The sequence below is a fragment of the Myotis nattereri genome (assembly GCF_964212035.1).
Source record: "Myotis nattereri genome assembly, chromosome: 17".
NCBI classification, from domain to species: domain Eukaryota; kingdom Metazoa; phylum Chordata; class Mammalia; order Chiroptera; family Vespertilionidae; genus Myotis; species Myotis nattereri.
Genome location: NC_138092.1, coordinates 47,840,284 through 47,865,179, shown reverse-complemented (window position 1 = coordinate 47,865,179; position 24,896 = coordinate 47,840,284). Strand labels below are relative to the sequence as shown.

Below are 24,896 nucleotides of genomic sequence, written 5' to 3'. Positions count from 1 at the left end.
TATCTAATCCTATATAATGAGGTAATATGCAAATTAACCCTCACACCCTCACAAGATGGCTGCCTACGACCAGGCCAGCAGGGGGGTTAGTGAGGGACGACCAAACGACTGAACAAGCAGGCTGCATGGGGTGACGAGGCCAGCAGGGAGGTTAGTGAGTGATGACCAAACGACTGAACAGCAGCTGTGTGGGGCGACCAGGCCAGTGGAGGGGCCATGAGGGGTGGCCAGGCTGGCAGGGGAGGCAATTGGGGGCGGCCAGGTCAGCAGGGGGGGCAGTTGGGGGCAACCTGTCCGACAGAGGGGGGGGCAGTTAGGGGTGACCAGACCAGTGGAGGGGGTGCAGTTGGGGGTGACCAGTCTGGCAGGGGCCACAGTTGGGGGTGATTAGTCTGGCAGGGGGGGCAGTGAGGGGTGACTAGGCCGGTCACAGGGGGGGAGTTGGGGTGACCAGGCTGGCAGGGGAGGGCAGTTAGGGGTGACCAGGTTGGCAGAGGGGGGGCAGATGGGGGCGAACAGGCAGGCAGGGGGCACAGTTGGGAGTGATTAGGCTGGCAGGGGGGGGCAGTTAGGGATGATGTGGCTGGCATGAAGAGGCAGTGAGGGGCAATCAGGCTGGTGGGGGACGGGGGGGCAGTTAGGAGTGACCAGGCAGGCAGGCAGATCAGCGATTAGGAGCCAGCGGTCCAGGATTGTGAGAGGGATGGCCAATTGCCCGATCCCCAGGGACATCCCCCAAGGGGTCCAGTTTGGAGAGGGTGCTGGCTGGGCTGAGGGGATCCCCTCCCCGTGCATGAATTTTATGCACTGGACCTCTAGTCTATATATCCTATCTAATGATAGATAAACATGGTAATTAACCATACCTCCAACACGCTTCCCATAGGCTAATCAGGGCGATATGCAAATTAACTGCCAACCAAGATGGCGGCCGGCAGCCAGGCAGCTGAAGCGAACAGGAGGCTTGCTTGCTCCAGTGATGGAGGAAGCCAAGGTTCCCCGCCTGCCTTGCCCGCCTCTGAGCTGCACTCTAAGAAACAATGTTGCAATTATAGAAGCTAAACAAAACCCAGATACCTGCTTTCAGCCATCAGAGCTGGAGCGAGCAGGACCGAAACAATGTTGCAATTATAGAAGCCAAACAAACCCTAGATTCCTGCTTTCAGCAGCCAAGGCCTTAAGCTGGAGCTGGCCTCAGAGCTAAAGCCGGCTCTCAGCTCCACTGACAGCCATAGAAGGTAAATAAATCCCAGAATAAAAGAAAAAAGAAAAAGAGGAGATGTTGGGAGCTTCAATCGCCTGCCAGCCTGAAAACGGCCCTCAGCTCCTCACCCAGACTGGCCAGGCACCCCAGTGGGGACCCCCACTCTGAAGGGGGTATGACCAGCTGCAAACAGCCATCAGCCCCTCACCGAGGCTGGCTAGGCACCCAAGCGGGACTCCCACCCTGATCCGGGACACCCTTCAGGGCAAACCAGCCGGCCCCCACCCATGCACCAGGCCTCTATCCTATATAGTAAAAGGGTAATATGCAAACTGACCCTAACAGCAGAAAGACTGGGAATGACTGGTCACTATGACACACACTGACCACCAGGGGGCAGACGCTCAATGCAGGAGCTGCCCTCTGGTGGTCAGGGCACTCCCACATGGGGAGCCCTCCTCAGCCACAAGCCAGGCTGATGGCTGCCAGCACAGCGGCGGTGGTGGGAACCTCTCTTGCCTCCTCAGCAGCGCTAAGGATGTTTGACTGCAACTTAGGTCTGCTCCCTGCTGGCAAGTGGGCATCCCCCAAGGGCTGCTGGGCTGCCAGAGGGATGTCTGATTGCCATCTTAGGCCCAATCCCCCGGGGAGCAGGCCTAAGCCAGCAAATGGTCACCCCCGAGGGGTCCCAGACTGTGAGAGGGCACAGGCTGGGCTGAGGGACCCCCTACACCCGAGTGCACAAATTTTTGTGCACTGGGCCTCTAGTCCTATCTAATAAAAGAGAAACATGGTAAATGGCGTACTACCGCTACCCTTCCCATTGGCTAATCAGCGAGATATGCAAATTAACTGCCAGCCAAGATGGCGGCCGGCAGCCAGGCAGCTTGAAACTAACATGAAGCTTGCTTGCTTCAGTGACAGAGGAAACCAACATTCCCCGCCTGCCTTGCCGGCCTCTGAGCCTGCAGTTTAAGAAACATTGTAACAAATATAGAAGCTAAACAAAACCCCAGAAACCAGCTTTCAGAAAGCCTGGGATCTCAGAGCTGGAGTTGATACAGAGTTTCGATAATAGAACTGAAACAAACCAGATACCTTCTTTCAGCAGCGGAGGCCTCAGAGCTGGAGCCAAGCCTCAGAGGTAAAGCTGGCCCAGAATAAAAAAAAAAAGAAAGAAAAAAAGGAGCAGTTGGGAGCTTCAGTCCCAGCCTGAAAACAGCCCTCAGCCCCTCACCGAGACTGGCCAGGCACCCCAGTGGGGACCCCCACCCTGATCGAGGACACCCTTCAGGGCAAACCAGCCAGCCCCACCCGTGCACCAGGCCTCTATCCTATATAGTAAAAGGGTAATATGCCTCCCGGCACCGGGATCAGCGTGACAGGAGGCAGCGCCCAAACCCCCTGATTGCCCTGCGGCTCTGTGTGTGACGGGGGCGGGGCCACAACCTCCCTATCCGCCCTGCTCTGTTTGTGACGGGAAGGCGCCCCAACCCCCTGATCAGCCCTGCTCTGTGCCTGATAGGGGGAGCTCCCCAACCCCCTGATCGCCCTGCGGCTCTGTTTGTGACAGGGTGCGGCGCCCCAACTCCGTCCCCCCCCCCACCCCCCCGCCACTGGCCCTGCTCTGTGTGTGACGGGGTAGAGCCATAACCTCCCCATTGGCCCTGCCCTGAGTGTGACAGGGTGCGGTGCCCCAACCCCTGATCCACCCTGCTCTGTGGTTGACAGGGTATGGAGCCCCAACCCCCCTGATGGGCCCTGCTCTGTGAGTGACAGGGGGGAGCTCCTCAACCCCCTGATTGGCCCTGCTGTGTGCATGACGGGTAGAGCCCCAACCTCCCCATCGACCCTGCCTTGAGTGTAACGGGGCGGTGCCCCAACCCCCCAATTGGCCCTACCCTGAGCGTGACTGAGGGTGGCATCGCAACCTCCTAATCCGCCCTGCTCTGTGCATGACAGGGGGTGGTGCCCCAACTCCCCAATCGGCCCTGCTTTGAGCCCGACCAGGGGCTGCACCTAGGGGTTGGGCCTGCCCTCTGCCACCTTGGAGCAGGCCTAAGCCAGCAGGTCGTTATCTCCCGAGGGGTCCCAGACTGCGAGAGGGCACAGACTGGGCTGAGGGACCCCCCCTCCCCGCCGAGTGCACAAATTTTTGTGCACCGGACCTCTAGTATATATATAAAAGCCTAAGTGACTGTTACGACCAGTTGACCGGATGACCAGTTGATCGGTCACTATGACACGCACTGACCACCAGGGGGAAGATGCTCAATGCAGGAGCTGCCCCCTGGTGGTCAGTGTGCTCCCACAGCCAACCTCCTGTGGCCAGCCAACCTCCTGCAGTCCCTCCCCCTGGCCGGCCAGCCCTGATCGGCCCAATCGGGACTGGTTGAGACGGCCCCTATTGGCCCCGATCGCCTGCCAGGCCAAGGTACCCCACCCATGTACGAATTCGTGCACCGGGCCTCTAGTAGTATCATAATCATTATGTGTGGTATGTGCTGTTGACTTGGCTCAGACTTCTGGTGACCCAATGAGTAAGTGACATCCACAATGTCCTGACCTCAAAGCTCTGCTCAGCTCCTGTAGACTCATGCCTACGGCTTCTTTTAGGGGTCAATCCATCTCATATTTGGTCACCTTTTCCTGCTGCCTTCTCTTTTCCCCAGCATTGTTGTCTTTTCCAAAGAACCCTGCCTTCTCATGATGTGCCCGAAGTAAGACAACTTCATTTTTCATTTTTGCCTTCAGTAATGTTTCAGGCTTAATTTGCTCTAAGACCCTTTTCTTCATCTTTCTAGCAGTCCTGTGTATCCATAGAGCCCTCCTCCAATGTCATATTTCAGATGAATGAATTTTTTTCTTATCAGTCTTTACTGTCCAACTTTCACATCCATACATAGTAATTGGGAATATGAGGGTGTAGATGGTTTTGGCTTGGTCTCTCATGATACATTAGGTTTTCTTTTCTAATTCTTCCATTACTGCCTTTCCGATTCTCAGCCTTCTTGTGATTTCTTGGCTGCTATCTCCATTTGAATTCATGAGTGAACCAAGGTAAGCAATCTTTAATAATTTCAATGTGTTCACTGTCCATGTTAAAGTTGTGTATTTCTTCTGTAGTCACATTTTGTCATCTTTTTTTAATCCTCACCTGAGGGTATGATTTTCATTGATTGTAGAAAGGGGAGAGAGGAAGAGGGAGGGAGGGAGGGAGGAAGAGGGGAGGGAGGGAGGGAGGAAGAGAGAGAGAGAGAGAGAGAGAGAGAGAGAGAGAGAGAGAGAGAGAGAGAGAGAGAGATGAGAGAGAAACATCCAATTGCCTCCTGCACGAGCCTGGACTGAACCCAGAATCTGGGAATGTGCCCTGACCGGGAATTGAACCGCAGCCCTTCTATGCACAGCCAGGGTAGATTTTTGTCTTCTTGGTGTTCAAATGCAGTCCTGCTTTGGCACTTTTTTCTTTTACTTTCATCAGAAGTTATTTCAAATCACTGCACTTTCTGCAAGTAAGATGGGGTCATCTGCATCTCTTAAGCTATTGATAGTTCTACCAATTTCCACTCCTTTCTCTGAGTTCAGCCCAGTTTTTTGTATATGTTCTGCCAGAGATTGAACAAATAAGGGGACAAATGCACCCTTGTCTGACACGGCCTACAGGAAACTCTTCTGTCTCCATATTCTGTCCCCACAGCGCATGCCTTCCCCACCAGCTTGAACACCCCACATTTCTGGTAGCTCTTACTATTTTGAGTTGCTTTTCTAAGCATCATTGGCCCTGAAGTGAGAATTTCTGAATTTGAATCCTGGTTCTACTACATATTAATTGTGTGATCTTGGGCAAGTTGCTTAACTTCATGGGAGCCTCACTTACCTTGTCTTTAAAATGGATGAATGAAAACAAAATAAAATGGATGAATGAAATAATAGTACTTACTTTATATGATTGGTGTGGGAATTAAATGAGGTCACCATGGTCTTCGTTACCGTGAAGGGCTGACATTTTTACCCTTTTCTACATGTCAGGCAGACACTGTACACCGTGCCTCATTGACATGCCTACTTCACAGGTGAGGAGAGAGCTTCAGAGGACCTGAGGCTTTCCAGATGACTTAGCCTCGTTTCCCTGCACATGGCAGAAAGCTTGATGACTGTGGCTTCAACATGTGGAGACTTATTTTCCTGGCATACAAATTCTGGACGTTGGTGGCTTCTGGGGTCTCTTCAGCAACTTGGCAGCACCCGGCTGGCTCCCTGCACCTTGTGCTCTGGGTGCAGCAAGGTGTCGGAGTCTCTGGGGCAGCATGTCTGCATTCCCCGCAGGAAGACAGTGGGAGGGACAGTTAGCTTCTGTCTCTTCATCTGGAAAACAGACTCTAGAAACCTCTTCCAGATTTCAGCCTCCCTGTCCTTGATTAGCCCTGTGCAAGACGCCCCTCCCAGGCTCCGGGGAAGGCGCTGCAGATGTTAGGAATAAACAGTATTTTGCATTTTTCAGAATAAAAATTACTTACCTTTTTAGGGTGGCTGAATTTGAAAGGTAAAGTTGTGTGTTCCACCCTATAGTCAAATAAAAATATAAAACAAAGCAAAAATTAGTAACTGAATGCTTTTCATATTAGAAATGACTAAGATATGTTTGTTTTAGATAATTTCTGATAACGTTTTTCAACTTTCTATAGTAAAGAAAACATAATACATAATTAAAGTAATGAGTTTTTCCTCTTTCTGTTCTAATTATTATGATTTAACTCATGAGTACATGAGTTTGTTCTTTGCTCATTTCCTAAGGGTGGCTATCCACTGATTTTGTTTTCTGGAAGATTATGTCACAATTCTTGGAAGCTGCTTGCTTATTTATTTATTTATTTATTTATTGTTTTGGCGGTTTTATTTATTCGTAGTTTTTTTTCTGGAGATGGGGGTAGGGTGAAGAATGGGTGAAATTAGGTCATAATCCAAATTCTCTATTCAGTTCTCAAACACGTAACCCTAGCTTATTCTTTTATTCTGTCCTTTCTATAGTTGATGTAAATTACATTGACTTTTATCGAGAAAGGGTAAGCTCCAATAGGCTTGTGAGCCAGGAACATTATTTACTCTTGTAGGCACGGAGATAGAGGCTGGAGGAGTTAGGAAAGCCGTGCAGACTCAGTAACCCAGCGTACCGTGGAGCGGGGGTTGGAGCCAGCTTGCCCCACAGTGTACTGTGGGGATGCAGTCCCGAGCACTCTGTCCACTGAGGACAGCTTTCTCTTTCTTTTAAAATACAAATGACATGTTTACCAAATCAAACACATCTCTACTATCTCTTTTTACATTTCAACAACTTTTTGTTGTACTAACCGTCTGTAAAATAATAAAGAAATATTATCTTACCTAATAATAGACAAACATGTAAATTGACTGTATCTTCGCTATGCTAACCAGCCAATCAGGAGAGTATGCAAATTAACCCAACAAAGATGGCAGTTAATTTGCATACATAGGCTCCAAGCCGTGGAGTGAAGCCTGATGGCTCCAGGGCGAGCTCTGGCCGGAGCCTGGCCAGAGCGAAGGCCTGGGTCCTGGGTGCCAGAGGCAAACCGGTGCCAGCAGCCAAGGGAAGGGAAGGCCTATTGCACGAATCTCTTCATGCAACAGGCCTCTAGTCCTATATAATAAAAGGCTAATATGCAAATAGACCAAATAGCAAATGACTGGTTGCTATGACACGCACTGACCACCAGGGGGCAGACGCTCAACGCAGGAGCTGCCCCCTGGTGGTCAGTGCGCTCCCACAGGGGGAGCACCGCTCAGTCAGAAGCTGGGCTCAAAACTGGCAAGCGTAGCAGCAGTGGCAGGAGTTTCTCCTGCCTCCGCAAAAGCACTAAGGATGTCTGACTGACGTTTTAGGCCCACTTCCCACGGGGAGCAGGCCTAAGCCGTCAGTCAGACATCCCCTGAGGGCTCTCAGACTGTGAGAGGGCGCAGGCCCGGCTGAGGGGAAACCCCCCCCTCCCCCGAGTGCACAATTTTGTGCACCGGGCCTCTAGTCTATAATGATAAAGGTGTAATATCCTAATTAGACCAGACAGCTGAACAACCTTCCGGACAACCTTCTGGATGAAGCTGGGGCTGCAAGGGCCAAGGTAGCTGCCGCTGCTGCAAGGGCTGAGCCCCTTGCACGAATATTGTGCATTGGGCCCCTAGTTAAGTATAAGCCATAGTTGATCTTAGGCCACACTCTGATTTCTGTTTTACCAAATCACTTATCAGAGATATTATCAAGTAATTTTAATTACTGCCGCTGCCAGCCCTCCCCCTGGTCGAACTCGTGGTCGAATTCCCAGTCGAGGGGACAATTTGCACATTAAGCTTTTATTATATAGGACAGCTCTATTTTCAGGTTCATTTTTTTGAATTAGATAATTAACCAAGCAAAATATTTCTAGTTGCATTTAAAATATATATTGATTTCAGAAAGGAAAAGAAAGGGAGTGAGAGAGAAATATCTATGATGAGAGAGAATAATTGATCAGCTGCCTCCTGCATACCCTACACTGGGGATCAAGCCTGCAACCCTGGGCATGTGCCCTGACTAGGAATCGAACCGTGACCTCCTGGTTCATAGGTCTGTGCTCAAGAACTGAGTCACATCAGCCGGGCTCTAGTTGCATTTTTATAATAGAAAAGAAAGTAGAAAAAGTATATATACATCTGTCATTGTAAATATCATCAAATGCATGTGCTCTGTTAGTGATGAATGTGAGCTAGACTAATTGTGGTAGTCATTTCACAGTATATACATATCTCAGGTCATTATATAGTACACCTGAAATTAATGTTCTATGTCAGTTATATCTCAATTTAAAAATATACTGCTAAAACTAAAAAAACACACACACACCGAAAAAACCCACAACCTTCAAACATCTACCAATCATTTTGGTGAATGTCTTTCTAGTTTTTTCATCTAGACTCAAATTTGTGTTTGTTTATGGTTTAGTTGATTTCTTTGCTACCCAGGAAGCACGCCTGATAAAAGAAAGCAAAGACCCTTGTTCAGAATATAGTTTTCTGCATAGTTTATAAAGTTGTTGTCCCCAAATTGCTTACCAAAACATTAGACAATAGCTCTTTAATGTTTTTATATTGTTGTAGATGCTAGCTTTTATTTTATTTTCCAAATCAGCATACTGCATTTATGTAGCCGTTGAATACCCTACTCATCAGCTTTTTATCTTAAAGATTTTTTTCTAATGAGTGAAAGTATGTAGATATCACCTGACTAGATAAATTCTAATTTAGTTTTTGAGAATATTTGATTTGTCCTTTTTTTATTTATGTTTAAGATTTCCCAGTATTGTAGAATGTTTGACATGTATCTGTAGCCCATGTATAATACTTTCATATGGTTTAAGTAATGAAGAGGATATTTACTACATGGCAACCCTTTTTAAAATAGCATTTTAAAGCTCTCTGTGTTCTAAACTCTGCATCTGAATTTCATGTAAAAATAATGTGTGGTTTAAAAAAAATATATTTATCAATACTTAGGTTGTTTTCTTCAGTTATCTATTAGCAGAAAATAAGGAGTTTGTATTCATGATCTGATTAGTTGTGATTTTAAAATCAAGAACTTGCTGATGGGTGGGGATGTAAAATGGTGCAGCCGTTTTGAAAAATACTTTGGCAGTTCCTTAAATACTTAAACAGAGTTACTGTATGACCCAGCAATTCCACTCCTAGGTATGTGCCCAAAAGAAATGAAAACATGTTCATTCAAAAACTTGTACACAGCCCTGGCCAGTGTGGCTCAGTTGGTTGAGTGAACCAGAAGGTTCTGGGTTCATTTCCCAGTCAGGGCACATAACAGGTTGTAGGTTCGATCCCCAGTTGGAGCAACCAATCTGTTTCCCTTTCACTTCGATGTTTTTCTCTGTCTCTTTCGTCCTCTTTAAAATCAATTTTAAAAATAAAAAAACAAACTTGTTCACCAGTGTTCATATCTGTATTATTCATAATGACCAAAAGGTGGAAACACTCAAATATCCACCAACTGATGAATTGGTAAACAAAACATGTGTGTTTGTGTATGTAGTCCATACAATGGAATAGTATTCAGTCCTAAAAGGGAGTGAAGTACTGATACATGACACAGCATGACCACCTTGAAAGCATCATGCATGCCAGTGAGAGGAGCCAGTCACAAAGGGCTGCATGCTGTATGATTTCATGTCTGAGAAGTGTCCAGAATAGGCCGATATTTAGAAGTAGAAAGTGGATTAGTGGTTGCCAGGAATGAAGGGTTAGGGCAGGGGTGGGCAAACTTTTTGACTCGAGGTCCACAATGGGTTCTTAAACTGGACCGCAGGGCCGGAACAAAAGCATGGATGGAGTGTTTGTGTGAACTAATATAAATTCAAAGTAAACATCATTACATAAAAGGGTACGGTCTTTTTTTTTTTTTTTTTTTTTAGTTTTATTCATTTCAAATGGGCCGGATCTGGCCTGAGGGCCGTGGTTTGCCCACAGCTGGGTTAGGGCCTTGAGGGGTGATGGTTAAAGAGTACAGAGTTTCTTTTTGGAGTAATAAACGTCTTAAAAAATTGATTGTGGTAATAGGTGAAACTTTAAATGGGTGAATTGTATGATATATGAGTTATATATTAATAAAAAAAACTTTTCTGTGTAAGAATGGCAACATAAGTGTGTCAAGAGACTCAATTTTTTTTCTGTTCTAGTTTTGTCAACTTGAGCAATTCACACATCCTCTTAGATCCTCAGTACCATTGTCTTGTTGATTTTTTTAGAGCCTTCCCAGTTCTGAAATCTATGATTTTAATTTTGGGGAATGATCTGATTATAGCTGTCAACAAATATGCATTTAGGCACACTGATTGCTCTTATTCAACGGTTCCCACGTTGCAGGCCTGCTGCTTCAGCCTGTGGCCCTCTTCTCCCCTCTGGTGGCTTCTAAAGGGAAGTTCATTGTTTGTTTGTATTAAAGAGCATTTTCCCAAAGTTACTGTACAGTGCAGTTCACCTCATTTCTTAGCCCAAACAATGCATGTGGTGCCACAGAGTCTACTCTGCTGTCACATAGCGTCAGTTACTCCGTTACGAAGCATGCTAAGAGCAGCCCTGGTCACTGCGATGCTAGTCAGAGGGCCTCAGCAAGTAACCGCTGACTTTATTTATAGCATGTGTGTTTTGGATTTACAACATTTTATCTATTGTAGACATAGTGTGTTATTTGCTTGGTTGCTTTATAATTGTGATAGTTTCATGCCACCCACTGTAGGCTGTTGTGCAGTGCTCTTTCTAACCACAAATTAAGGAGTTATTTTTCTGTGGTTCAGTCATACACAAGGATTTTATTGCAAGAGTTGACAGAGCCCAGGTTCTATAAACAGTTTTTTTTGGAAGAAGTCTTTGTATAGCAGACCAACTAGATTGTAGGTGCTGAAAACATTAGAGGACAGAATTTAGATGCACAGAACATAATTTGTTGGTCATAAAATTGTTGATCATCTTGCTATAAAATGGCAGATAAGGAATTTACCAAATGTTCTCTGGTTGGAATATGGCAGCCGTCCTTTTAATAGGACAGAGTTGTAGGAATTTCCCTACCCCTAGAGCAGGGACTATTTAGATTTTTGGGGTCATGGCCCACTTGAGAATAAGTGAAAGCACCTTGTCTACGTAGGCAAACTTATGCATGTATATTTATGCACACATTTGCATGCAATATTAGGGGGTTCACAGACTCTCCTAACACACCCCTGGACCTAAGAAACCATGATCTAGAGCAGTGGTTCTCAACCTTCCTGTTGCTGTGACCCTTTAATACAGTTCCTCATGTTGTGGTGACCCCCAATTTCATCGTTACAAATTGAACATAATTAAAGCATAGTGATTAATCACGAAAACAATATGTAATTATATATGTGTTTTCCGATGGTCTTAGGCGACCCCTGTGAAAGGGTCGTTCGACCCCCAAAGGGGTTGTGACCCACAGGTTGAGAACCGCTGATCTAGAGAAATGGGAACAAGATAGGTTTTATCTATTGGAATCTTCTAGTGGCAATTTGGAGTTGGAGCCATGTGGTCCTGATGACATTGCGTAAGGATGCTGACCTTGGTGGAAGATAGAGGTTGTCCCCATGATAAGGTGCCTGGCTCTTTTTTTAAATTTTTTTAATTTTTACTGCTGTGTCCAAGAATGTACAGTAGTAGGTGCTCTGTCAGTATTTGCCGAGTAAATGAGGAGATCCAAGGAGAGGGTGGTCTTTGGAAGAGCTGACTCTTGTTTCCACATCTTGCTGTATCTTGTTTCTATCCTTTCCGCCTGAATAGCTGATATTTGAGAAGCAAAATAAGAAAAAATAAGATTCCACCTAGTGATATCCCAGCTGTTCGCTTTAGATCCGAGCACCAACTGAGTTTTCCTGTTTACTTCTCTCCTTGCACAATCATGCTTTCCTCTTGTTTCAGATGGCCAGGTTTACCTATTGCTCTGCCTTGTCCATTTCAGGTATTACTTTAGAAATTAGAGAAAGGGCAGGTTCATAAAAAGGTTTTGTATTTTTCTAGTTATTTTGAAAACCTATAAGATTTTTTGAAATATATATTTGGCTAAAATTTTGGTGTTATAAGTGATGAAAATTTTGCTCTGAGATTTCATTCCAGATTTTTTCATTCTTTCTTTATTTATTTAGAAAATAATGACCCAAAGCTAGAACCAATATTTCCTACTTCTTTGAAAATCAAATTGATAGCTCAGATTTCCAAATTGTTTCTGCCTGTCTAGTGAATGACTTCAAAAGACAATCTAAATCTTTTCCATAGAAATGACTTTTTTCCTTAAATAGATTTAGTAGATCATCCTCAGTCACCTTTTGAGAAGTAAATGACAGTAAGTTATATTGTTAAATTACTTTTTTTAAAGTTTAGTACCACAAGTAAGAAAGGGAATTTTTAAATTGATCGGAAGCTAACATAATGACAAATTGCTATAATCCAGGCAAATATTTTGCATGCATTAGCTCACTAGTGCACAATTATATTGGGCACACACTGTTAATATTCCTGTTTTACAGTGCAGGCAACTAAGGCCACAGAGAGGCTAAGTGACTTGTTCAAGGCCATGTGTTCCTCACTCATTAGTTTCCAACCTTGCAGGGTTGGTATTGTTAACCACCACACAGACTGCTTCTTAAATTCTAAGTCATGAATAAATGCTAAAGGCAGTCAAGGAAGGCTTCTCAGAGGAAGTAACATCTGAGCTGACTCCTAAAAAATGAGAAGAATCTTCCTAAGTAGAGAGGAGCTGACGGCAGATGCTTGGATGCCCAGCAGTATGAAAGGAAGAGCTGGGCAGGGAGAGTAGGAGGGAATGAGACTGGGCAGTAGGTTGGAATCAGATTGTGAATTGAGTCGGGGCTGACTTTTTGTTATAGAGCAGTCCCAAGACACAGATCCAAAGACGGATGCAGGACTGGTTCCCTCAGAATCAAGCGGGGAGCTCATTAAAAAGCTACATTCCTAAGCCCTGCTCTAGGAGATTCTGATTCTGAAAGTCAAGGTGAAGGCCAGGAGTCTAGGTGTTTCTGGTGGATAGGAAGGCACAGTGGGGCCCTCTGCTGTGAGGAGCTAGGAGAGAATTTTAAGCATGGGGTATGACAAGGACAGTACTTTTCTTTAAAATGGAAATTATTGAAGCTAGTACAAAAAATATTGGAGATTTGGAGGCAGGAAGATCAATTAGGAAGCTATTCTAAAAATTCAGAAGAGATACGATCTTGAATGAATACCATGGCTTTGTTGCTGGAATGGGGTGGGGGACTGATTAAAAATATATTTTAGAGTAAGACTAATCTACACTAATAAAAGAGAAAGATGCAAATTGACCATACGTTCATGACGCCCACCAGCCAATCAGGAGTGGCTATGCACATTAACCCAACAAAATGGCGGGTTAATTTGCATACACAGGCACTGAGCGGGCGGGACAGGCCTCTGGGCAACGTGGGAAGGTAGAAAGGTGGCTCCGGGCCAGAACGAAGGCAGAAAGGCGGCTCTAAGCCAGAGCGAAGGCAGTGCCGGCAGCCAGGGGAAGGAAGGCCCATTCTTGCACGAATCTTCATGCATTGGGCCTCTAATAGATAAATAAGTAGGAAGGAGATCAAGATAAAGGATGTGTTAGGAATATTGGCTGAGCAAACAGGTGGATAGTCATGCTTTACCTAAGTAATGGCCATACTACCATACTTAAGTCTGTGCAGTCAGGATAATACTAATACAGTGGGGCCTTGACTTACGAGTTTAATTTGTTCTGTGACAGAGCTCGTAACTCAAATTACTCGTATGTCAAATCAACAGTGAACGAGTGAGACATGTGATGCTGGGCTGATGTTGTGGCGTTCACTGTGACGTTTGCTGTGCCAACTAGCGGTGGGGTATCTGAAGCTGGCTCGTAACCCGAATTTTAGCTCACAACTCAAAGCAAAAAATCGGCCGAGAGACGGCTTGTATCTCGAAAAACTTGTTAGTTGGGACACTCGTAAGTCAAGGCCCCACTGTACGTTATCTCAGATAGCTGACTTGAGGTCAGGCCGAGGGTTTACTATAGGAAACAAAAACTCAAGATTTTTAGGGTGGGCTCCAGGGAGAAAGGGCTGAGCAGTCTGTCAGAGGAGTCTCCTTGCTGGCCACGTGCAGAGAGAGTGGACACCTGTCAGCTGTGACCTGCCAGCTTCCTATGGCCGTGCTGGCACTCTGCTCTCTGCTGCACACTCTCCTGCAACTCCGTGTCCTTGACTGAGGCCCAATGGCATCCCATCCCCAGACCAAGGCCTCGGTCAGTGCCTTCAACCTCCATGATGCAACTTGACCCCTGCTGCAGTGCACAGGCCGCTGTGAGCGTCCCTTCAGAAGGCAGTCCAAGCGTCGCACTTGTTTCCTCTTTATGCTGAGGGCCTTTCCCAGTTTCCAGCACACACAACACCTCCAGCTGCCCTGACCACCCCAACTGTGGTCTGTGCGCGGCCGTGTCCAAACCGGGAGGCCCTTTCCACCTGATAGACCAGAGCAGGTACTTGAAATGAGCTGGGACCAATTCAAGTTCTGCCCCTTTGATTTGGGAATGGGAACAAAAGAAAGAGAAACTATTAGTCTATTCACATGTCTGGGGCTTTAACTTGTAAAGTCAAAGGCCTTGAGCAGCCTTATATACTATGCTGACTGGAGAACAGAGAAAGCTGGTTCAGAGGAAGCGGGAGGATTATGCAGACATGAGAGTGAAGAGGGGACGGGGAAGGGAAGATACACATCACTGCCCGCGTCTCATGGCTCTCAGTGTCTGGGCGCAGCCCTTCTAGAATCTGCTCTGGGGTTTCCTAAGGCCCCCATGTATCCTGTAATAAATCCGTGTTTCCTCTCTTTCTTCCTAAGCTAGTTTAAGTTAATCTCTGGTTCTGGGAGCCAACAGCCTGTATCCGCACACTGGTGCTTCCTGCTCTCATTCTTTCTTGGCTGTGGTCAGCAGATACGTTCCAGGAGCCGCTATCAGGCTCCCCAGGCCTACCAGTATTGAAAAGGACTTGGCCTCAGACAGCGTAGTAGGATTACAGGCTGGGCCTTTGCCTTTTTCTTCCAGTGTAGGCATTTGGATTGAGCGTTACCAGAATGAGCACTTCCGGGTGGGAAACACAGTAGTACATATCCACTACATGTACAAGTACATATCCAGTATATCTCTATGCATTTAATTTAGGGCTCTGGTTTTTATGTTCTTTTCCTTCCTTTTCAAATGATTCTTTGATTCTTGCCAAGTTTTGTAGCCAGTTTATGAATATAGAGAAAATGGAACTTATTCAGTGTCTTGCCCTGTTTGGGCTCTTAGAATACCTTAAAATGAGATGCCTTAAACACCAAGCATTTATTTCACAGTTCTGCTGGCAAGGAAGCCCCACCATCTAGGCACTAGCCAATTCCATGTCTGGTAAGGACCCATTTCCTGGTTCATGGTCTGCTGATTTCACACCATGTTCTCACGAGGCAGAAGGGAGGAGGGAGCTCTCTGGGTCCTCTTTTATAAGGTCACTAATCCCATGTATAAGGGCTCCTCCCTTGTAATATAATCACCCCAAAGGCCCACCTCCTAATACTAGCACTTTGGGTGTTAGGATTTACTATATGAATTTGGAGGGAGAGGGAGAAGAAAAGTTCAGTCCATAGCATTTGGGAATCAAGATTGCTCTTAAATGCATATATGCAATTGCTCAGCAATTTTTAGAAAAGGATGTGTACATTGGAGTCAAAGAATCAAAATGAATACCTTCCAAGATGAAAAACTATACCTTGGGATAGCCTAGTTAAAGAAGGGTCCTAATCAATACAAAGTAAGATAGAAAGTTTATTATCTATGCTAATAAAAGGGTAATATGCTAATTAGACCGGACGTCTTCCGGACGTCCTTCCGGACAAAGCCACAGTGGCGGGGGCCAAGGCAGAGGCAGTTAGGGGCGATCCAGCTCGCAGGGGAGGGCAGTTAGGAGCAATCAGGCTGGCAGGCAGAGGTGGATAGGGGCGATCAGGCTGGCAGGGGAGCAGTTAGGGGCATCAGGCCAGCAGGCAGAGGCGGTTAGGGACAATAAGGCAGTCAGGCAGGCAGGCAGGTGAATGGTTAGGAGCCAGTGGTCCTGGATTGTGAAAGGGATCACAGATTGGAGAGGGTGCAGGCCGGGCTGAGGGGCCCCCCTCCCCCGCACGAATTTTGTGCACTGGGCTTCTAGTCCTATATAATAAAAGCCTAGTATGCTAAGTGTGTGGTCATCTGGTTGTCCAACCAATCAAAGCATAATATGCTAATGATATGCTAAGGCCGCTCAACTGCTCACTACGACCTGCACTGACCACCGGGGGGCAGACGCTCCGACTAGTAGATTAGCTTGCTGCTAGGATCCGGCCGATCAGGACTGAGCTAGATGGGCTGGACATGCTCTGGAGCCCTCCCGTGGTCCCTTCCCGGCTGGCCAACCTCCAACATCCCTCCCCAGCCCTGATTGTGCACTGGTGGGGTCTCTTGACCTGGCCTGCACCCTCTCGCAATCCAGGACCTCTTGGGGGATGTCAGAGAGCCAGTTTCAGCCTGATCCTGCAGGCCAGGCCGAGGGACCCCACTGGTGCACTGGGCCTCTAGTAATGAAATATTAGTCACATTTTTACATAGTATACAGATTATACTGTGCTAATCAAATATTCTTTTTATGAATGATGAAAGAACTAAAGCCAGGAAAACTGCAGGCTATTAAAAAAATTAGTTTTAAGAGGTAAAGTGATATACTAATATATATTACTAGAGGCCCGGTGCACAAAAATTTGTGCAAAAAGTGGGGAGAGGGGGTCCCTCAGCCCGGCTTGTGCACTCTCGCAGTCTGGGACTCCTCGGGAGATAACGACCTGCTGGCTTAGGCCTGCTCCCGGGTGGCAGAGGGCAGGCCCAGTCCCTAGGTGCAGCCCCTGGTCGGGCTCAGAGCAGGGCCGATTAGGGAGTTGGGGCACCGCCCACTGTCATGCACAGAGCAGGGCGGATTGGGAGGTTGCGATGCCACCCTCAGTCACGCTCAGGATAGGGCCGATAGGGGGGTTGGGGCACCGCCCCCTGTCACACTCAAGGCAGGGTCGATGGGGAGATTGCGGCGCCACCCCCTATCACGCACAGAGCAGGGACAATCAGGGGGTTGGGGCTCTGCCCCCTGTCACTCACAGAGCAGGGCCCATCAGGGCGTTGGGGAGCTTCCCCCTGTCACGCACAGAGCAGGGCCCATCAGGGGGTTGAGGAGCTCCCCCCTGTCACTCACAGAGTAGGGCCGATAGGGGAGTTGGGGTGCCGCACCCTGTCACACTCAGGGCAGGGCCAATGGGGAGGTTATGGCTCTACCCTGTCACACACAGAGCAGGGCCCGTGGGGGGCGGTTGGGGCGCCGCCCTCTATCACCCACAGAGCAGGGCCGATCAGGGGGTTGGGGCGCCGCCACTGTCACTCAGGGCAAGGCCAATGGGGAGGTTATGGCTCTACCCCATCACACAGAGAGCAGGGCCCATGGAGGGGGGAGGAGTTGGGGCGCCACACCCTGTCACACACAGAGCAGGGCCGATCAGGGGATTGGGGCGCCGCACCCTGTCACACACAGAGCTGCAGGGCGATCAGGGGGTTGGGGAGCTCCCCCCTATCAGGCACAGAGCAGGGCTGATCAGGGGGTTGGGGCACCTTCCCCTGTCACGAACAGTGCAGGGCGCATAGGGAGGTTGTGGCCCTGCCCCCTGTCACACACAGAGCCGCAGGGCGATCAGGGGGTTTGGGCGCTGCCCCCTGTCACGCTGATCCTGGTGCCGTGAGGCCTCTCAGCTACGCTGATCCCGGTGCTGGGAGCCATATTACCCTTTTACTATATAGGATAGAGGCCTGGTGCATGGGTGGGTGCCAGCTGGTTTGCCCTGAAGGGTGTCCTGGATCAGGGTTGGGGTCCCCACTGGGGTGCCTGGCCAGCCTGGATGAGGGGATGATGGCTATTTGCAGCTGGTCACACACCCTTCAGGGTGGGGTTCCCCACTGGCCAGTCTGGGTGAGGGGCTGAGGGCTGTTTTCAGGCTGGCGGGTAACTGAAGCTCCCAACCACTCCTGTTTTTCTTTTTCTTTTTTTATTCTGGGACAGCTTTAGTTCTGAGGCTTGGCTCCAGCTCTTAGGCCTCGGCTGCTGAAAGCAGGTACCTGGTTTGTTTGGGTTCTATAATCGAAACACTGTTTCAACTCCAGCTCTGAGATCCCGGCTGGCTGAAATCAGGTTTCTGGGGTTTTGTTTAGCTTCTATATTTGTAACAATGTTTCAAACTGCAAGCTCAGAGGCTGGCAGCAGCAGGCGGGGAACGTTGAAATCCTCTGTCACTGAAGCAAGCAAGCCTGGCTGCCGGCTGCCATCTTGGCTGGCAGTTAATTTGCATATCGCCCTGATTAGCCAATGGGAAGGGTAGCGGGGGTACAGCTAATTACCATGTTTCTCTTTTATTAGATAGGATGTTATACTAGAGACCTTGGCCGGCCCTGGGCGGCTGGGCAGCCGACATCCAAGGCTTGCCTGTGCTTTGGGCTGGCTCTGGGCGGATGGGGGGCTGAGGGTGGATCTGGCCATATCATGCTCCTGCAGCCCCCTTGGGGACTCTGGCGGGGCTGAGGGGCCTGGGTGCCGCCATCTTTGTGATGGTGGGATGGTCAATTTGCATATTCCCTCTTTATTAGATGGGATAGTGCCCTTGAACAACTTTGCCAATTTTCATGTGATTTTTATGCTCTATTTGTATATAATTTACAAGTTAAGATTTTGACGAATAACTGAAATCAGTCATATGGAATTAACTTTTAAATTAGTGCAGATTTTTACTTAACTTCTCACATGGTTCTTGGTTGGTATTGCTGTTCTGTTGACCAACAAATACATGTACCAGAGAGATAGATAGACTTATTTACTTATTTACTCCTAGGCAAAGAACTTTATCAACTTGTTTCAAACCTTATTCCCAAGCCTGTTCAGCTCACTTAGGTGCAAAGAATGATCCTATATAATAAAAGAGAAACATGTAAATTGACCATCCCTCTGCTACCCTCACCAGCCAATCAGGAGTGAGTATTCAAATTAACCCAACAAAGATGATGGGTTAATTTGCATACACAGGCGCCGTGTGGAGAGCAGAGCGGGAGAGCCGGCAGAGAGTGGAGCGGCTTGGGGAACTTGGCTCCCCAAGCCGCCAGACAGAGAGCAGAGAGGGAGAGCTGGCGGCTTGGAGGACTTGGCTGAGTGGGAGGCCGTGGGACGAAGGCAGAGCAGGAAGGGAAAACCAGGAGCGCGGGGAGCCCAGGAATTCTGGGAATAGTAGTTCTGGTGGCAGCCCCAGGACTGGAAGCGGAAGCCCAGAGTGCAGGGAGCACCAGGAATGCTGGGAATCGTAGTTCTGGTGGCAGACGGATCTCCTAGACCAGTGGTCGGCAAACTGCGGCTCACGAGCCACATGCGGCTCTTTGGCCCCTTGAGTGTGGCCACGAAGTTTTCAATCGCACTGTACGTGTGCGCCCTCATGTGGTATTTTGTGGAAGAGCCATACTCAGGGGGCCGCAGTTTGCTGACCACTGTCCTAGACACTAGAGCAAAGTGAGCCTGGAGCAAGTTACTGTTGCGGTGGGGATGGAGGGAAAGCAAAGGTGAGAGACATAAGTAAAATCAGAGTGAGTGTGTAGGAAAAATTAAAGGGAAGATATCCTAAAACTTCCAGGAAATCTCCACCAATGAAGCAAAGAAAAAAAAAAGCCTCTATTATTCTGTGAGCAACAAACCAAACTGGGTTGGGGTCTCAGGCGATTCACTCATATGATTGCAAAGACAGACAGAAACTCCCAGATTGGAGAGGGCTCCCCTGAGGGCTCCCAGATTGGAGAGGGTGCAAGTCGGGCTGAGGGACCCCTACACCCCCCAGTGCACGAATGTTGTGCACCGGGCCTCTAGTTTATATACGAGCAAAAACTGAAAAGAGCTGCAGTTTCCAGGGGCGTTGGGCCAAAAAATATCAGAGCTCTAGATTTTATCAGATCCATAAACAAAATTTGAAAAAGCAGTCATAATGTAAAATAGCAGCTCTCAGAAACTTCTTCAAGTTTATCTTCTTCAGAGTTGACTCAGTTCAGTTTGCTTCATTCTTGGAAGCCTCATCAAAATCCTCACATGATCTGGAACGTCGTCATCATCATCCTCTCCAGTAGGGAGCGGTGCTTTCCCACCCACAGATTGGGCAGAGCTTCAGCCAGTCTCCATACACCAGTCAGATTGCCTGCTGGGCCGGTTTAAGATGCGAGGTAGCACTTCTGTGGGCTGCTCTGTCTCAGCATGGCCTGTCATGGTTTGTGAACATAATACCCCTTCAGCACCAGGGATATTGTCTCCCTGACTTCTTCAGGGGGAACTGAAGTTTTTTATCACCTGCTTTGGCTGGTCTGTGAACTACCTCCTTCTTTCTACAAACAGTTCCTTCCCCACCCATGCGCACTTGTGCCTGCAGTTTGGCAAGTTTCTCTTGGCTCAGATAGTTTCTTCCGTCTTGTTGGAGAGAAAATGGGGCCGAGAGGGGGACCAGGGCTGATGCTCAGGGGCCTTGGGCAGACCAGCTGAGAATAAGCACCACAGAGAGATTTAAACATGCAGAGGCACTCTGATGGTTGCTGAAATGGGGGACTTTTTTACTTTTAAGTAATCACTTATATGGTTAAAGTATCTATTCTCAAAGCAGTTATTTTTCACTAATTAACTTTTTTGCATTGTCAGAATCATTACAGATATATTAACATGTAAGAAAGATTGAATTCATATGCATGAAACTAATTAAGGTTGTGTGGTGATGAGGCTTTATGAAGGCATTTAAAAAAATTTTACTTTTTGAACTCCTGCTAGGTGAGATGTGGTCAGCAACTGCCTGTTCTTCAAAAGGATAAAAGGACATACCTTACGCGTATTTTATTTCATAGTAAATCATCGTTTCTGAGGCTGCTGTGGATCTATGGTTTTATTCTACATCAGAAGCTTCTAAGAAAGTGACTTCTTGTCTTTGCTAAGTCCAAGAATAAGGATAGTACAACTTAGCCAGTCGGTATAGATGCTCTCACAGGAATATTAATGAGACAGTATCATGTCGTGCTTTGAGCAGTGTATCGGTCAGAAGTCAGATTGCCTGGGTTTGCTTACTTAACAGTGTAATCATAAGCAAGTTACTTAATGCTCGATTTTTCATTTTCTTCACTGCAAAAATAATAGTATTTTAGATAACTCACTTAGAAGACTATCTGGCCCCTAGAATAGCAAGCGCTTAATTAATATTCATTTTTGTTTTCTTCCTTAGGGGGAATTGTTAGGTGTACATTGATGTAGATTTAGGAGAAAATTCAAATCATATACTTTTTTTAAAGTTTTAATATTAATAGACATGTGTATTCTATATGTAGCTGTGTCACATGTGTGGCACCCACAAAGCTTGACTTCATCTATTTACGAGAGACCATTAAAAACAGCTTCGCTGTAACCGGTTTGGCTCAGTGGATAGAGCGGCCTGCGGACTGAGGGGTCCCGGGTTCGATTCCGGTCAAGGTCATGTAACTTGGTTGCGGGCACATCCCCAGGAGGAGGTGTGCAGGAGGCAGCTGATCGATGTTTCTCTCTCATCGATGTTTCTGGCTCTCTGTCTCTCTCCCTTCCTCTCTGTAAAAAATCAATAAAATATATTTTAAAAAAAACAAAAACAGCCTCTGGTCAGAGAGAAGTCCTCATGGACTCAGAGTGCTGGCGCTCAGTATAGGCACCTTACAGTGCCAGGTCCTCCTCTTGGCACCTCACATGTATTAATTTATTTTATTGTCACGGCAACCAATGAAGTAGGTACTAGTATTGCCTCAATGTTTATTGATTGATTGATTGATTGATACTCACTCGAGGATGTTTTCACTGATTTTAGAGAGAGCCAGACAGTCAGAGAAATATCAAGGTGAGAAACAGCAATAGGTCGCCTTTTGTACACTCCCTGTCTTGGATCGAACCCGCAGCCTAGGTGTGTGCTCTGACGGGGACTCAAGCCTGCAGCCTTTTGGTGTATGGGATGATGCTCCAACCAACCGCGCCAGTTATTTTTTGAATAAAGGAATGGATAGACGTTCCATTTTACAGATGCCGAAATTAAGATCTGGAGGACCGATACACAGCTAGTAGTTAGTAGAACCAGAACTTGCACACAGTCTAATTCCAAAGCATATGCACGTTAAATGCAGATGCAGTCCTGCGAGATGTCTGTGGCTTTGGGCAGTGACATTTCGTTCAGCACTGGCGTGCGTCCCTCGCTCTCGCTGTTTCCTTGGCCAGTGTGAAGCACACCGTCTTCCGCTTTGAGCTGTCTGTCCACCCTCCCTGAGTTATCTTGGATTCCATTTACCCCTGGGTGGGGCTCCTTATTGTTGCACCCCTTTACTGTGGGAAGGAGGCACGAAGAGAGGTGTGCATATACTTGGGACAGTGCAGCAGTGACACACGCGGGTGAAATGCCACTGCGAGCCCGGCGGCTGCGGCCCTGCCCAGATCCTGCCTCCTCACCTGCTTGCTGGCCCGGATCCAGCCGTGTCTGCTGAGTCCTGGCTGCATCCCTTTGGTTCCTACTTTGAGTCAGTCCTGATTTCTCTTTGCATGTAACACAAGCATTTGAAAAAGAAGTAGGAGATATATGACAGAAGCCAAGTGAACAATAATTCAGTCAACAACTGTATTAATATCACGCTAATAGTGACTTTTCTAGGCACCCTAAGTAATACATTCTTTGTACTTTAACTCAAAATCACTCTCCTCCGGTGAGGTGGGGTGAGAGGAGCTGTAGCTGTAGACTTCCCCGCTCTCGCTTGGCCTGTCACGTGCATGTGGCCCCACTGCTGGCCGCAGGGAAGAGGTGGAGGTCCTTCCGCCCGCACTTCCTCGGCTGTGTCGCCCCATTGAGCTGTGAACAGTGGCCGAGGACAAAAGCGGCATCCACTGTACAAACAGCCCCAAAGCGGCAGTACACTGACTCATTCTTCCCCCTGGGTGAGACTGAGGGGGCCTCCATTCATCTCCTTTGTGCTGGTGTCTGTCAACAGCGCTGTTTGAGGCAAGGCCTATTGTGTTGGCCAGTGTTTCTTATTGACCTAAGTCTGTGCCTGCTATGTTCCCAGGGTCGAAGTTGTGAGTGAGAGAATGTTTGAAAAGGGGTAATCATAGGCTAAGTGCATTTTGTGCATTGTCATCTGACCTATTAAATCTAAACTGTGGGCCACGTCAGTGCAAACAGGTAATTACACAGTCACAGCTGCAGCTATTGACATCAGTTACCGCCCCCCACCCCCCCGGGGGAAAATGTGTTTTTGTCCTGTGTCTGGAGCCTCATGTGCTGCACATGAATGATTTGTAACTAAAATGACAATGGGTCAGGAGGACTAGAAGACCAACAAGGTGCATTCTTTAAAACAGCCTCTGCCACAGCTGCTGGCATGCCTTGCCCTGTGGTAATCCAGTGTTTTCCCATGATTCAGAGGGAGTCACCTTGGTTCAGTTTTCGTTTTCAAGGAGTGTGAGGTAGAGGTGGTGTTCATGTTGCCATCCTGTGCCATCGTCACTCTGAGAGGTCTGCCTCTTGCAGCGTTGTTGCTTGTTGCCCGAGGCTCTGTGCGCTGCTTCCTGGCCCTGCTCCTCCCGGATGATGTGTTTGCAAGAGGTCCACGCTCCCCACCGTGACAAGTACACTGGGGTGAGCGGGGCTGGTGGCTGTTAATTATGTTAATAAAGTCTGTCCTTTCTGGTTTCTCTGCTAAAGAGCAGAAGGTATGAATTCATCTGTCCTGCAGAAGAGCCACTCCTAACTTAGAAGAAAAGGACTTTAGGAATGTGTTCTCATCACCATGCAAATCCAGTTAGCCCCGGAGCACTGAGCGCATTCTCACTCCCTCCACTGTTCATTCTTTCACAATATTGGTTAAAAGCCTAGGGGTGATGGGCTCAGTGCGGGGTATGGGGTGCAGTTTGAAAGTACAGTCTGTTAGCTTCTGGTTCACGCTGTGACAGGTGGCGCCGTGAAGTGTGGCAGGAGTGGAATGACACAGGAAGTACAAGAACACTTTATTACAAAAATATATTTTATTGATTTTTTTACAGAGAGGAAGGGAGAGAGAGAGGGATAGCGCGTTAGAAACATCGATGAGAGAGAAACATCGATTCAGCTGCCTCTTGCACGCCCCCTACTGGGGATGTGCCCACAACCCAGGTACTGCCCTTGACCGGAATCGAACCTGGGACCCTTGAGTCCGCAGGCCGACGCTCTATTCACTGAGCCAAACCAGCTAGGGCACAAGAACACTTTTAAGACCTATAACTTCAGGGTTTTTCTAAGTTTTTTCCCTAAGGTTTTGACACTCGGACCCTGCCTGAAAACCTCCAGGAGACACTCCAAGTGGGTAGGTGCCGACCGCATTGGGCCTGGGTGGGATGCCTGAGCGTGGAGTGGGCCAGCTTTGGAGCCGAGTCCCGCACACCCGGCCAGCTCCTGCCTTCCTGCCGCGCACGTCAGTGCTGGGCTGCCTGGGCGCAGTGCCCTGCATCGCAGGTACTGGAGAGGCAGTGACAGTAAGGGTAACTCTTACCCTCCGGGACTGAGTAAAATGCCGTCTTTTCTTAATAACCTTCCTCGCCGCAAGCACAGTTTTGAAAAAAACGGCATAGTGATTGAATATAAGTAGAATAAATAATACAGAAAAACCAAAGACTAAATATGTTCTACCTTTGAAAATGTGGGCCAGTAATGAAGACATATTCCTTCCGCTTCAAAAATAATATATTTCCTATTAATGTTCCTCAGTAAAGCTGACCTCTCCTACTTGGAGCACCATGTAGAATTAAAATATTTACTACATCATGTTGTGCACCGTCTTAACCCCCAGAAGTGGAAACAATTTTCAAATTGTTATAATGAAATATTTTTTTACAAATAATATTTTTTTCTTTTTTTTCGGGTGACTGTTTCACATACAGAATGGTTTAAACAGATACCAAGTGGAATCACTTTGAAAGACTTTTCATATTTGTAAGAAATGACATAC

The 24,896-nt window shown here is 47.4% G+C and overlaps 1 protein-coding gene across 2 annotated transcripts in view; it reads left to right on the top strand.

The window, feature by feature from the left end:
* The window catches only part of MRPS28 (mitochondrial ribosomal protein S28), a 107,057-nt gene that overhangs the window by 34,607 nt on the left and 47,554 nt on the right, over positions 1-24,896 (top strand). Inside the window, exon 3 of one of the 2 annotated variants that reach the window (XM_081111343.1) lies at positions 4,211-4,264. The exons of the other annotated variant lie outside the window; for it this stretch is intronic. Within the exon in view, the coding sequence (XP_080967469.1) occupies positions 4,211-4,264 (54 nt within the window). The remainder of the gene's footprint in view (positions 1-4,210; positions 4,265-24,896) is intronic. 2 annotated transcript variants of the gene reach the window in all.